Source organism: Cyprinodon tularosa, unplaced genomic scaffold, assembly GCF_016077235.1.
Source record: "Cyprinodon tularosa strain WSP-4 unplaced genomic scaffold, ASM1607723v1 ctg144, whole genome shotgun sequence".
In the NCBI taxonomy this organism is placed as follows: domain Eukaryota; kingdom Metazoa; phylum Chordata; class Actinopteri; order Cyprinodontiformes; family Cyprinodontidae; genus Cyprinodon; species Cyprinodon tularosa.
Window position 1 is genome coordinate 202,862 of NW_024038265.1, and position 12,727 is coordinate 215,588.

Below are 12,727 nucleotides of genomic sequence, written 5' to 3' on the forward strand. Positions count from 1 at the left end.
AGTTTAACAGACCTTTTTTCAGATGCTTTGCCATGTGTTTTAATTTTGAATAAAAGATTAATTAACTGAACAATCAACTGAGAAATGTTGGTGTTAATGCAGACATACATGTCTTATATCTTTCTTGCAATAATAATTTTAACGAGGTTCTTTTTGGGAACGCTGCAGTTTGATGTTTTTAAAGAGTCCATAAAAAACAGTTTAAATGACGACGTATTTAGCAGAATTAGGTTTAAGTCAGGTTTAGGTCTTTGTTGTAGTTTTCCCTTTCAAAAGAAAATCTTACATGGCAAACATGGCTTAAAATCAGACATACAGGTGTATTCAGAATGTCACTTTACCATACAGCTTAAGTATTCAGCTCCTGCAATCATGTTTTTCAGACTATCAACACTGAAAATTCATCCTAAATACTACTACTACTATTGAGCCAGTGTGACAAGTGAATTAATCCACTGTGAGATCAATAAAATCTATCCAATCTTATCTTACCCTCTCTCAATATTTCTTTAAGATCTTGCACAACATAACAATCCACTACTTTAGGAAGTTACTTCTATGTGTGGTGGATATGCATAGCAGAAGTAATCAGACTTTTGCTTACAGTTATTTGAGTAGTAAGATGTTACTGTTACAACAAATGTTTAATGTACTTAGAAAATTATACCCATTTATCAAATTATTTCTTGTTTTTTAAAAAGTAAATCAATTGAGGGGAAAAAAATGACAATGTTGTTCCACCATGTTTAAAATATTTTTATTACACATCTTAAGCCAATTAAGTAGTCAGTTGGTTTGTGAAAACATGAAAGCTGCTACTTCTATCAATTAAGCAGACGGTAGGAATTTGAACAACATAAAAACTTTGATAATATTCGTTGTCTTTGCCCCAATAGTCTGTAGAGGTAAGGGGAAGAAGAAGGAAAGAGAAAGACAAAAAAGAAAAACGAGAAAATTACTGGTTTGAATCCTGCTTGGGACATGCATCAATTCATGCAAACTTTAACAAAGTGCTCCAAATCGATCAAAATAGCTTTAAAACTCATACAAACACAATCATCAAGTATAACAATACAATTTTTTGCAATAACAATTCAGAGAAGCATATTATACCACTCCACACCTAATACTGCTAATATTATAAATGTTTTCTGTTAATAATTTCTCACACACTTTGGATCTTTGTGGCTGCAATATAGGTCTGTCCTTTTCTTGCAGTTTGAATGCTGTATAAGATTGTTTAAGCTTTGTATAAGACATTTATACAATATAATTTCAAGTTTATAAAATAAAATAATCAAAAATTAGGCTTCTGGTTTTGAAGCATTATTAACTGGAAAATGAAACCCTTTTTTTTTTTTTTTTTTTTTTTTTACAGTATCTTACAGTAAATCTAAAAACTGAGCTCTAGCATTTTTCTACATCAGCAATAATGACAGTGTCCACTAGAGGCCGCTATTGCTTGGCGGTGAACGAGCTTCCATCTATAGGCAGGTGGACGGCTAAGTCAGAGCGGGTCAGACTCTCCCGGTAAAGCAACAGCCACTGCTGTAAAGTCAGACCATAATGTGGTTGTTGGCTTTAAACTGGTCGCTGCGTTTTTTCTTTGCCTCGGTAAGTTCAGTCAATGCCGTAGTTACACACTGCCTGCGTTAGCTAAATCGCTACAACAAGCTACAACTAATGGCAGCTGACGAGCGGAAGCTGCGTGAATTAGAGCTACAAAGTAAAAGTCGCTATTTGATAGAAACTTAAATACGTCGGTTCATAAAATTCAGTTGGATGTGTAAAACATGCTTCTTCACCTAACAGAATTATTTCAAATAATTCGGAAAGCCCATTGTATTAACTATTGCTTCATTAAAAAAAACCGCACACTTTTATTTTGATAGCGGAAGAGGAAATTATTCATCCGTGGTGTTTCTTGACTTGATGCAGCATTTTACATATCTCGGAATTTGCTTTCCGTTTTTTTATTTAATTTTTGTATTCTGTTAAAGCTTTGTAAACACCTAGCGAAACCAGATGTCATAATACACGGCCTCGATTTGAAAAGATGTGTGCTTGTTGGTATAATTTGTTTAAAGCCTGTTTGAAGATTCATGTATTTTACTCGTATGTATCAAAACCATGTAAAAAGGTTCCTGGTTTTTATATATGCTTGCTTTCTAAAGCATTGTAATACTAAGGATAAGTGCGGTTTATTGTTTTTAAAAATAAAAATATAACATAGTATGGTTAAGTTGGATTTTATGCCCCATTTCAAATTAATATTAGCTAATAAATCGGAATATATATATATATATATATATATATATATATATATATATATATATATATATATATATATATATATATATATATATATATATATATATAACAAACAAAACAACTGTTTTCTCACCCCTCGTGGGGTGGTATGTGTCATCCTCAAGCTCGGGTCCTCTACCAGAGGCCTGGGAGTTTGAGGGTTCTGCGCAGTATCTTAGCTGTTCCTAGGACTGCGCTCTTCTGGACAGAGACCTCTGATGTTTTACCTGGAATCTGCTGTAGCCACTCTCCCAGTTTGGGGGTCACAGCCCCCAGTGCTCCAATTACCACTGGCACCACTGCTGCTCTCACTTTCCACATCTTTTCTAGCTCCTCCTTCAGTCCTTGGTATTTCTCAAGCTTCTCGTGTTCTTTCTTCTTGATGTTGCTGTCGCTTGTGTAACGCTTATTTAAGGCTAGGCGCCTGACTGCAGCCAGTTATAATAGGCACTCAGATAGGTTCGCCTATGGAGCCCGTGGGTGTGAACAAAATACCATTAGACCGAAGTATGTTTCAATTATTATATTCAAGTTTGAGTCTTTTTCAAATATATATATATAAAGGTATGCAATATTAATAATATTTATAACAACAGTGACTTCTTTTATGATATAACCAAAAATACGACAAGAAACAAAAACAAACAAACTCATCAACAAAACAATAAATCCTTATGTGACCCAAGAGTTTCCTTTTTAGTCCATTCATGAATCTAGAGTGATTCAACGGTTCATCAATCAATGTCTGATTGTTGTAGGGTTTTTCTTGTCTATAACCCAAAGCAAATAAGTTCAGAATGAGAAAGTAACTTGGTTCATGTAAATCCTACCGCGAAGCTGCGGTGATCCGGTAGCTCGCCATCTTGACGTGACACAGGGGGTGAAAAAAAACCTGACCTAAACAAGGTCATAAATAAAAATACAAATTAGCTATCATATTTAAACATTGTTAAAATGTTATTCAAAATAAATAAACATTCAACAATTACAACATAAATAAGTAACTTCATTTCAATAAGTGGTTCTCATGAATTTAAATTAAAGATCGCGATCAGATTAAAGTTACCGGTACAAATCAAAGTAAAGTTACCGGTACAGATCAAAGTAAAGTTACCGGTACAGATCAAAGTAAAGTGCACTTTTTAAATTCCATCTAAGTTTAATTGACGCAGTCAATTAAACTTAATTGACTTCCATATCATTTCAAAAAAAGAATTGTTTTTTTCCTCTTATTCCTCACAAAAAAAAAAAATATGTCTAAGCCCAGAGTTCTGTAGGCTGTTAGCAAAATTTAATAAAAAGTAACTGAAACCGTCCTAAAAGGATGAATCTACAAAAATCAAAAGGCCTATTTAATATTTTAACAACATATAATCCATTCGGCCACAAAATTAACAAAAGAAAATGACCCTTAAATCAATAAATATACTTTTCAATCTTTAAATGCACAAATTTAGTGGGCGTGTCGCCACCGCATTTCTATTTCTAAAGAAAAACAAAATACGTAAATTAAACGACTCACCGTCGAGCGGTCGACAGAAAACACTCAGTTAAATCCTTCGGCCGTCTTAGTAAGCCTTGATCCAGCCGTATTCTTCTATTAGTTTAGAAGATGCCGAGACGAGCAGCTAGCCACAGCGACAGCAGCAACAGCTATTCAGATCTGAGTCACCTGTGACCCGGAACTTAAAGGGTGCTATCAATTTGACCCGCCAAAATAAAATACGGGTTCTTATTTTATGCAGGTTACACCCTCCCCTCCTGATCCCATGTACGTCCTCGTACATGCACCAGGCTGGCAGCAAATGGGAGGCTGACTGGAGTACGGAGCAATGAACTGTTCTTCTTCATCTTCTTGAAGGGCGAAGGAGAAAGCAGAGCTCAAACCGTGAAGCAAAGCCTGAATGCTTTTCAGTAATGGTTTGCCAGGTTAAGTGTACTGTAATCGATCAGGTGGATTTCTTGTGCGGCTAGAACGTCTCAGAGGTTGGTCTTCACTGTCCAGAGATACTGAATCCACTGGTGAGTGAGGTTCTTCAGTATGGCTGGGAATGTCAAATATATCAGTTTCTTGTGTGTCATGTTCCGCATTGTCAGACTCTGGAGTATCAGGATCTGGAGAGAGTCTTCCTTCAGCTCTGGAGACTTCAGCAGGATTGAGTTGTTCAGAGTCAATTTCAGGTTCCTCACTCTCTACTGCTAGTTGTTCCTCTTTAACAGTCATAAGTTCCCCTTCCACAGGTTTGGGTTCATCATCCTCAGCATCACTGTCCTCTTCAGTTACAGGCACTGGAGATTGTGTGATGGGAACAAACTGTTCAGTTCCTGGGACAGACTGCTCGACAGGAGGCAGGTCAATATCAAGCGTAAATCTGACAGGTTCAAAAGATGATGGAATGTGCAAAGGTGGATCGACTAGTTCTTCCTCTGATGGACCCTCTTCATCATCAGGAGATACTGGAGAAAACACAGGAGATTTCCTTTTAGCTCTGGTAGGCATTTCTTCCTCAGGAAAAGGTAAGTATCCACATGGCAATAAAAGGTCTCGATGCAGGGTTCTTAGTGGTTTGTTCTGGCCTTCCGGTCTGACTGTGTACACAGGAAGATTGCCGGCTTTCTTCACAACAATATACACAGACGACTCCCACTTATCTGCGAGTTTGTGCTTCCCCCTTAGTCGCACGTTCCTTACTAGGACTCTGTCTCCAACATTTAGTTCTGATGCAGTAACTTTCTGGTCAAATCGGGTTTTGTTACGCTGCATCACTTTAGCTGAGTTCTTACTGGCCAGTTTGTAACTTTCCTCCAGGTGGGACTTTAACTTTTGCACATACTGTGTGTGGGAACAAAATCCATCCTCATTTAATGGCAGTCCAAAAGCTAAATCCACCGGTAGGCGGGGTTGGCGTCCGAACATCAGCTCGTATGGTGAGTATCCTGTGACATCGTTTTTTGTGCAGTTGTAAGCATGCACTAGTGGTTTTACAAAATCCGTCCAATGAGTTTTTTCTTTTTCAGATAATGTTCCCAGCATGTCCAGAAGCGTTCTGTTAAAACGTTCCACAGGATTTCCTCTTGGATGATATGGTGTGGTCCTTATTTTGTGAATGTTGGCCATTTTACAGAGTTCTCGGATGGTTCTTGATTCAAAATCTGGGCCCTGATCACTGTGCAGCTTTTCCGGAATGCCATAATGCATAAGGAAATTATCCCACAAACACTTAGCAACGGTCTTAGCTTTTTGGTTTGGAGTAGGCACAGCAATGGCATACTTTGTAAAGTGGTCTGTTATAACAAGGATGTCTTTGATTCTGCGATCCGGTTCTACAGAGAGGAAATCCATACACATCAACTCCAAGGGGTGAGTGGTTTTGATGTTGACCAAAGGTGCAGCTCGTTCTGGTAATGATTTGCGTCTCACACATCTTTCACAGGTTCTGATTTTATTGACAACATCAATAAACATCCTAGGCCAGTAGAAACGGGAACGGACTAAGTCTATAGTTCTGTCAATTCCCATATGACCCATTTGGTTATGCAGTTGGTGCAGCACAACAGCTCGATACCCCTCAGGTAATACTAGTTGGTACTTTGTTTCACTTCCCACTTGTCTCCTCCTAACGAGAAGGTTGTTTTGGAGCTCCATTTTATTTACTTCTCGGAGTAGAAGGGGCAGTTCAGGAAGTTCTTCCTTCACCGATGGTGATGGTGATTCTCCTCGTTCCAGCTGAGCTATGACATGGCGGATAACAGGGTCGTCACGCTGCTTAGCTGCAATGTCATCTGCTGAGAATCGAGGAAGTGAAGGGGAGCTGAACTGTTCATCGTCAGTAAAGCTGTCAGGTAGGCTGTTGACATGAGTGGTCATAGACAACAGCAGAGCGTGGTCAAGATGTGCACCTGGGCTATACACCAGGTGACGGGCACAAACTGCTTCGATGGTGTGCTGATCAATGGAAACATAATCTGGTTCGTTGAGGTGATGCTGAACGAACTTCAGGACTCGTTCATGTTCCTTCCGGGAGGTAGGATCATCAGACAGCTCACCATGAGGTCGTCGAGACAATCCATCAGCATCCATGTTCTGCTTTCCGGCTCTGTAGATGATCTTGAATGTGAATGTTGACAAAGCTGAAAGCCATCTGTAACCGGTAGCATCAAGTTTTGCTGAGGATAACAGGTAAGTCAGTGGATTGCTGTCTGTGACAACTGTGAACTGAGCACCATAAAGATAATCATTGAATTTCTCTGTCACTGCCCATTTCAGAGCGAGAAATTCCAATTTGTGAGCTGGATACTTGGATTCACTCCGCGAGAGACCTCTGCTGGCATATGCCACAACTCTGTTCTTTTCGCCCTGCTCCTGATACAACACCGCACCAAGACCGGTAGAACTGGCATCGGTGTGGAGTATGTAGGGTTTTTGTGGATCAGCAAATGCCAATACAGGGGCAGAGACTAATCTTTCGATTATGGTTTCAAAAGCCTTTTCACACACTGGAGTCCATCGTCCTCCAAATGGTGCCTTGGGGTTCAGGTAATTCTCTGGCCTAACCGTTGGCTTCAGTTTCTTCTGAGATGGCGGATAACCAGCAGTCAGGTCATGCAATGGCTTAACTATGGCTGAATATCCTTGGACGAAACGGCGGTAATATCCAGAGAAACCGAGAAAAGACCTCAGCTCTTTTAGGTTTTTGGGCACTGGCCAGGAGGTAAGTGTTTTGATCTTATCTGGATCTGTCTCAACACCATTCTGGGACACAACATGCCCCAGATACTTCACAGATGTTTGGAAAAACACACACTTCTCAACTGACAGCTTCAACCCAAAATCCTTAAGTTTGTTGAGAACTTTCATCAGGCGCTCTTCATGTTCTTCCAAGGTAGGTGCAAAAACGATTAAATCATCGATGAAAACCAAAACTTCTTTTAAATTTAAGTCTCCCATGCATTTTTCCATCAACCTTTGGAATGTACTTGGGGCATTGGTGACCCCTTGCGGCATGCGGTTGAATTCCCAAAACCCCAATGGACATACAAAGGCAGTTTTGGATTTATCCTTTTCCTCCATTTCAATCTGGTAATAGCCCGACTTAAGGTCTAACACAGTGAACCACTTTGATCCAGAAAGGGCAGAAAATGTATCTTCAAGCTTGGGTAGAGCATAGGCGTCCTTTATTGTTTGAAGATTTAGCTTCCTATAGTCTATACAGAGGCGTACACTGCCGTTCTTCTTGCGTACAACCACAATTGGAGAAGCAAATGGTGAATCAGACTCACGTATTACTCCGGAATCAGAAAGCTCTTGCAAATGCTTTCTTACAGCATCAATATCCTGAGGGTGGATTGGCCTTGGCCTTTGTTTGAAAGGAGTGGGATCAGACAACTTGATTTGATGTTTAACTTTGTCTGTCCGGCCGAAGTCCAGCTCGTGCTTTGCAAACACCTCAGGAATACTGTTGAGTTTCTGGATGATTCGCTGCTTCCATTCTGGAGATAAAGGTGAGTCTCCAAACTTGTATTGTGGTTGAGATGGTTGTAGGGACTCTGTAGACTGGGTTGAATTGTGGACTGTTTGCTCTTGTGAGATCACACTCTGGAAAGTGCTGATTTCTGCTATGACTGCTCGTGCTGGAATATGAATCTCATGGTTCGACTCATTGCTCACAACGACTGGCACATGACACGGCCCGTGTTGAGGCAAGTCAATGAGGCAGGTTTTTACCATGAGCCCACCAGGGAGGGCATAGGAACTCGGATGTTCCAGGAGGACTTGTTTTTCTCCTTGCCACAATCTTGAAGCTAAGCACCCTTCTACAACTGTGGTCTGCCCAGCAGTAATGATTTGGGGCTGACTAGACTGCAGGGTGACAGTTGCAGTAAGTTCATTCGAACTCTGGGCATAGCGGTGTTGGAGGATCTTATACACCGCTATATAACCAGAGACTGTAGGTTGAAATGACTCGTCAGGGTGAGTGTCAAAATGTTTGCTGTAAGCAACATCTAAGGTATTTGTGCCAATGAGAACCAGATGTTGAGATGGCTTATTATCAGGCACAACAAGAGCAAGTGTGTCAACTTCAACAGGTAAACCAAACAATTCAGGTGGGAAGGTCATGTTGATCTCTACATATCCCAGGTAAGGCACTGTTTGTCCATTTGCTCCTTCTATTTCCAACAGGTTGTTTATTGGTTTGATTTCATGGTCCCTGAGGTAAGTATTGTAGAAGGAGTAGGGGATAGTAGTAACCTGTGAGCCAGAATCAAGGAGGCAGTTAAACTGTTCTCCTTGTATCTGAACTTGACATGTGCTCTTTGTGCCAATAAGACCTTGTGGCAGTGTTCTTATCCTGCGTTCTTTGGGACTGTTCATATACACAGCTTCTGTGTGTCCCACTACAGGAGCTGTTTCTAGTTTAAAGATTTTGAATTTTTGGCATCCCATGCTTGTTGCTTCTGGCGTAACAGTTTCTTTTTCTGCTCAACCAGACTTGGGTTTGCTTTATTTGTGCAGGAGGAGGAAAGATGGCTGTCTTCTCCACAATTAAAACAGTACCAAGGCTTGGGCTTGGTTCGTACCTGAGGTGAAAAGTAGGACTTGTTCTGTTTCGACATGGATTTAAATTCAGCTGGACTCTTCCTGGACAGAAGTTGAGACATTTGCTGCTGTAGTTTCTGAAGTTGTTTTTTCATTTCGTTTAGCTCTTCATTGGACGTAGAATGTCCACAAGAACAGGCACTTTGGGACTGAACGTGAACTTTCTGTTTAGACGTTCCAATGTGCTTTTTCATAAGTGACTCTTTAGCATGTTGCCTATCTTCTTCTGTCCTGAGTAACAACAACAAGTCAGAAAAAGATGGTGGGTTGTCTCTCTTTTGTTCCAGCTGTAACTTTGTGATGACAGTGTTATCCCAACACCCACGACAAAACTGTTTGAGTAAATGTTTATTGATGTCAGCAGGTGAAATTCCTCCTTGCTTCACAACAGTGTTGAGGGTGAGCAGAAGCCTTTGAAGGTAAGTGGATGGTCGTTCCCCTGGATTCTGCAGAATGTTTAAGTACTGTGCAAACAATTCTTCACCGTCCTGCACTGTTCCAAAAGCAGAATCTAGTACTCTTAGCAAAACTGTTGGTACTGTATTGGGGCTCAAACCTTTGACTAAATCAGCTGCAGGTGATGACAAACTCTCTGTGATTCGTCTAGTGACATGTAGTGCAGAGAGACTGGAATCAGCAAGCAGAGACTCAATCTGGGAACGCCAGGACTCAAAGTCAGCTTCATGACTCGGCTTAGGAAACCTTCCTGAAAAAGTACGGAGACGAAGTGAGGTTGGACCAGTCAAATCAGTATTTCGAACCACATGTTCAACAACAACCCGTTGTATCTGAGGTGGGTTAAGATCATTGGTAGAAAGCGACAGTCCTGGAGCTGGTCCAGTTTGCTTTCGACGAGGTCGTGCTCCCTGGCCCGAGGATGAATGAGCAGGAGGAAGTGAGGATAATGATCCTAAGTCCGTTTGCACTGGCTGTGCAGTAGTAAATTTATCCACTTCCCTTTCCTCTTTCACCTTTACTCCGTCCTCTTCCTCATCATCGTCATAGTCATCATCATCATCATCATCATCATCATCATCAAAATTTTCATCTGCTCCTGCTGCATGCAGATGTTGGCCTATCTGGCTCATTACTGTCTTCAGAACATCTTCAAAACGATGGCCGCTTTGATCAGCAATTTTCCTGAGCTCAGCGATGTAGTTGGGCTGATGTTTGCTGCTGCTGCCCTCTGTGGCTGCATACTCGAATGCCAAAGCGGTGACACAAAACACTCGGTCAGTATTTGTTTGAGAGGTGTAAGTATAAGGTAGAAGCGGTTGTAGTGCGGAAAAAGCAGCTAAATCTGCAAACTCAACGATCAGGTTTTTAAAAAACGTGCTTGAGGAATCAGTTACATATAAAGTGCGGTTAAGTTTACCGTATCTACTTAAGCAATTAAGTATTTCCTCATCAACCTTGGTATCGGTAGCACCAGTAATCATCACAGACTGTGATACATTTATACCAGATTGCTCAACAATATCCATCATGTTTTTTTTTAATTAAGTATTCTTTATTTTACCTTTTGAAAAAGTTGAATATTTTACTTAGAATTTCCTATTCCTACAACTGAAATAAATGTTCAAAATGAGAAATAGCCCAAAAAAAAAAAATGTTCACACACACAAGCTCCTGGCTAGCTCGCCACGTGTAACGCTTATTTAAGGCTAGGCGCCTGACTGCAGCCAGTTATAATAGGCACTCAGATAGGTTCGCCTATGGAGCCCGTGGGTGTGAACAAAATACCATTAGACCGAAGTATGTTTCAATTATTATATTCAAGTTTGAGTCTTTTTCAAATATATATATATAAAGGTATGCAATATTAATAATATTTATAACAACAGTGACTTCTTTTATGATATAACCAAAAATACGACAAGAAACAAAAACAAACAAACACATCAACAAAACAATAAATCCTTATGTCACCCAAGAGTTTCCTTTTTAGTCCATTCATGAATCTAGAGTGATTCAACGGTTCATCAATCAATGTCTGATTGTTGTAGGGTTTTTCTTGTCCATAACCCAAAGCAAATAAGTTCAGAATGAGAAAGTAACTTGGTTCATGTAAATCCTACCGCGAAGCTGCGGTGATCCGGTAGCTCGCCATCTTGACGTGACACAGGGGGTGAAAAAAAACCTGACCTAAACAAGGTCATAAATAAAAATACAAATTAGCTATCATATTTAAACATTGTTAAAATGTTATTCAAAATAAATAAACATTCAACAATTACAACATAAATAAATAACTTCATTTCAATAAGTGGTTCTCATGAATTTAAATTAAAGATCGCGATCAGATTAAAGTTACCGGTACAAATCAAAGTAAAGTTACCGGTACAGATCAAAGTAAAGTTACCGGTACAGATCAAAGTAAAGTGCACTTTTTAAATTCCATCTAAGTTTAATTGACGCAGTCAATTAAACTTAATTGACTTCCATATCATTTCAAAAAAAGAATTGTTTTTTTCCTCTTATTCCTCACAAAAAAAAAAAAAATATGTCTAAGCCCAGAGTTCTGTAGGCTGTTAGCAAAATTTAATAAAAAGTAACTGAAACCGTCCTAAAAGGATGAATCTACAAAAATCAAAAGGCCTATTTAATATTTTAACAACATATAATCCATTCGGCCACAAAATTAACAAAAGAAAATGACCCTTAAATCAATAAATATACTTTTCAATCTTTAAATGCACAAATTTAGTGGGCGTGTCGCCACCGCATTTCTATTTCTAAAGAAAAACAAAATACGTAAATTAAACGACTCACCGTCGAGCGGTCGACAGAAAACACTCAGTTAAATCCTTCGGCCGTCTTAGTAAGCCTTGATCCAGCCGTATTCTTCTATTAGTTTAGAAGACGCCGAGACGAGCAGCTAGCCACAGCGACAGCAGCAACAGCTATTCAGATCTGAGTCACCTGTGACCCGGAACTTAAAGGGTGCTATCAATTTGACCCGCCAAAATAAAATACGGGTTCTTATTTTATGCAGGTTACGCCTGGGATTGCCACATCTATCACTACTGCCTTCTTCTGCTGTTTGTCCATCAACACGATGTCTGGTTGGTTAGCCATCACCTGTTTGTCAGTCTGGATCTTGAAGTCCCATAGGATCTTAGCTCGGTCATTCTCAACTACCTTAGGAGGTGTCTTCCATTTTGACCTTGGGACTTCCAGCCCATACTCATGGCAGATGTTCCTGTACACTATGACAGCTACCTGGTTGTGGCGTTCCATGTATGCACTTCCTGCCTGCATTTTACACTCTGCTGTTATGTGCTGTATTGTTTCAGAGGCATCTTTGCACAGTCTGCATCGGGGGTCCTGCCTGGTGTGGTAGACCCTGGCCTCTATTGATCTTGTACTGAGTGCCTGTTCTTGTGCTGCCATGATTAGTGCCTCTGTGCTGTCCTTCAGTCTATATATATATATATATATATATATATATATATATATATATATATATATATATATATATATATATATATATATATATATATATATATATATATATATATATATAAAGGCATATTTATATATATATATATATATATAAAGGCATATTTATATATATATATATATATATATATATATATATATATATATATATATATATATATATATATATATATATATATATATATATATATATATATGTCTGTATATATACATATATATATATGTTTATATGTACAGATACGTATATATACATTTATGTCTATATGTATATATATATATATATATATATATACATTATAACAAAGTTGAGGGTTGAGTGTGTTTATCTGGTAATTTTTGGCTTAACATGTTTGGTTT

At 39.1% G+C, this 12,727-nt stretch overlaps 1 protein-coding gene across 1 annotated transcript in view; it reads left to right on the top strand.

Annotated features, from left to right (window-relative positions):
* The first annotated feature begins 1,474 nt into the window (after positions 1-1,474).
* b3glctb (beta 3-glucosyltransferase b) overlaps positions 1,475-12,727 on the top strand; it is a 71,550-nt gene continuing 60,297 nt past the window's right edge. The window contains exon 1 of the mRNA XM_038278816.1: positions 1,475-1,614. Coding sequence (XP_038134744.1) covers positions 1,567-1,614 — 48 coding nt within the window. The 5' untranslated portion in view covers positions 1,475-1,566. The remainder of the gene's footprint in view (positions 1,615-12,727) is intronic.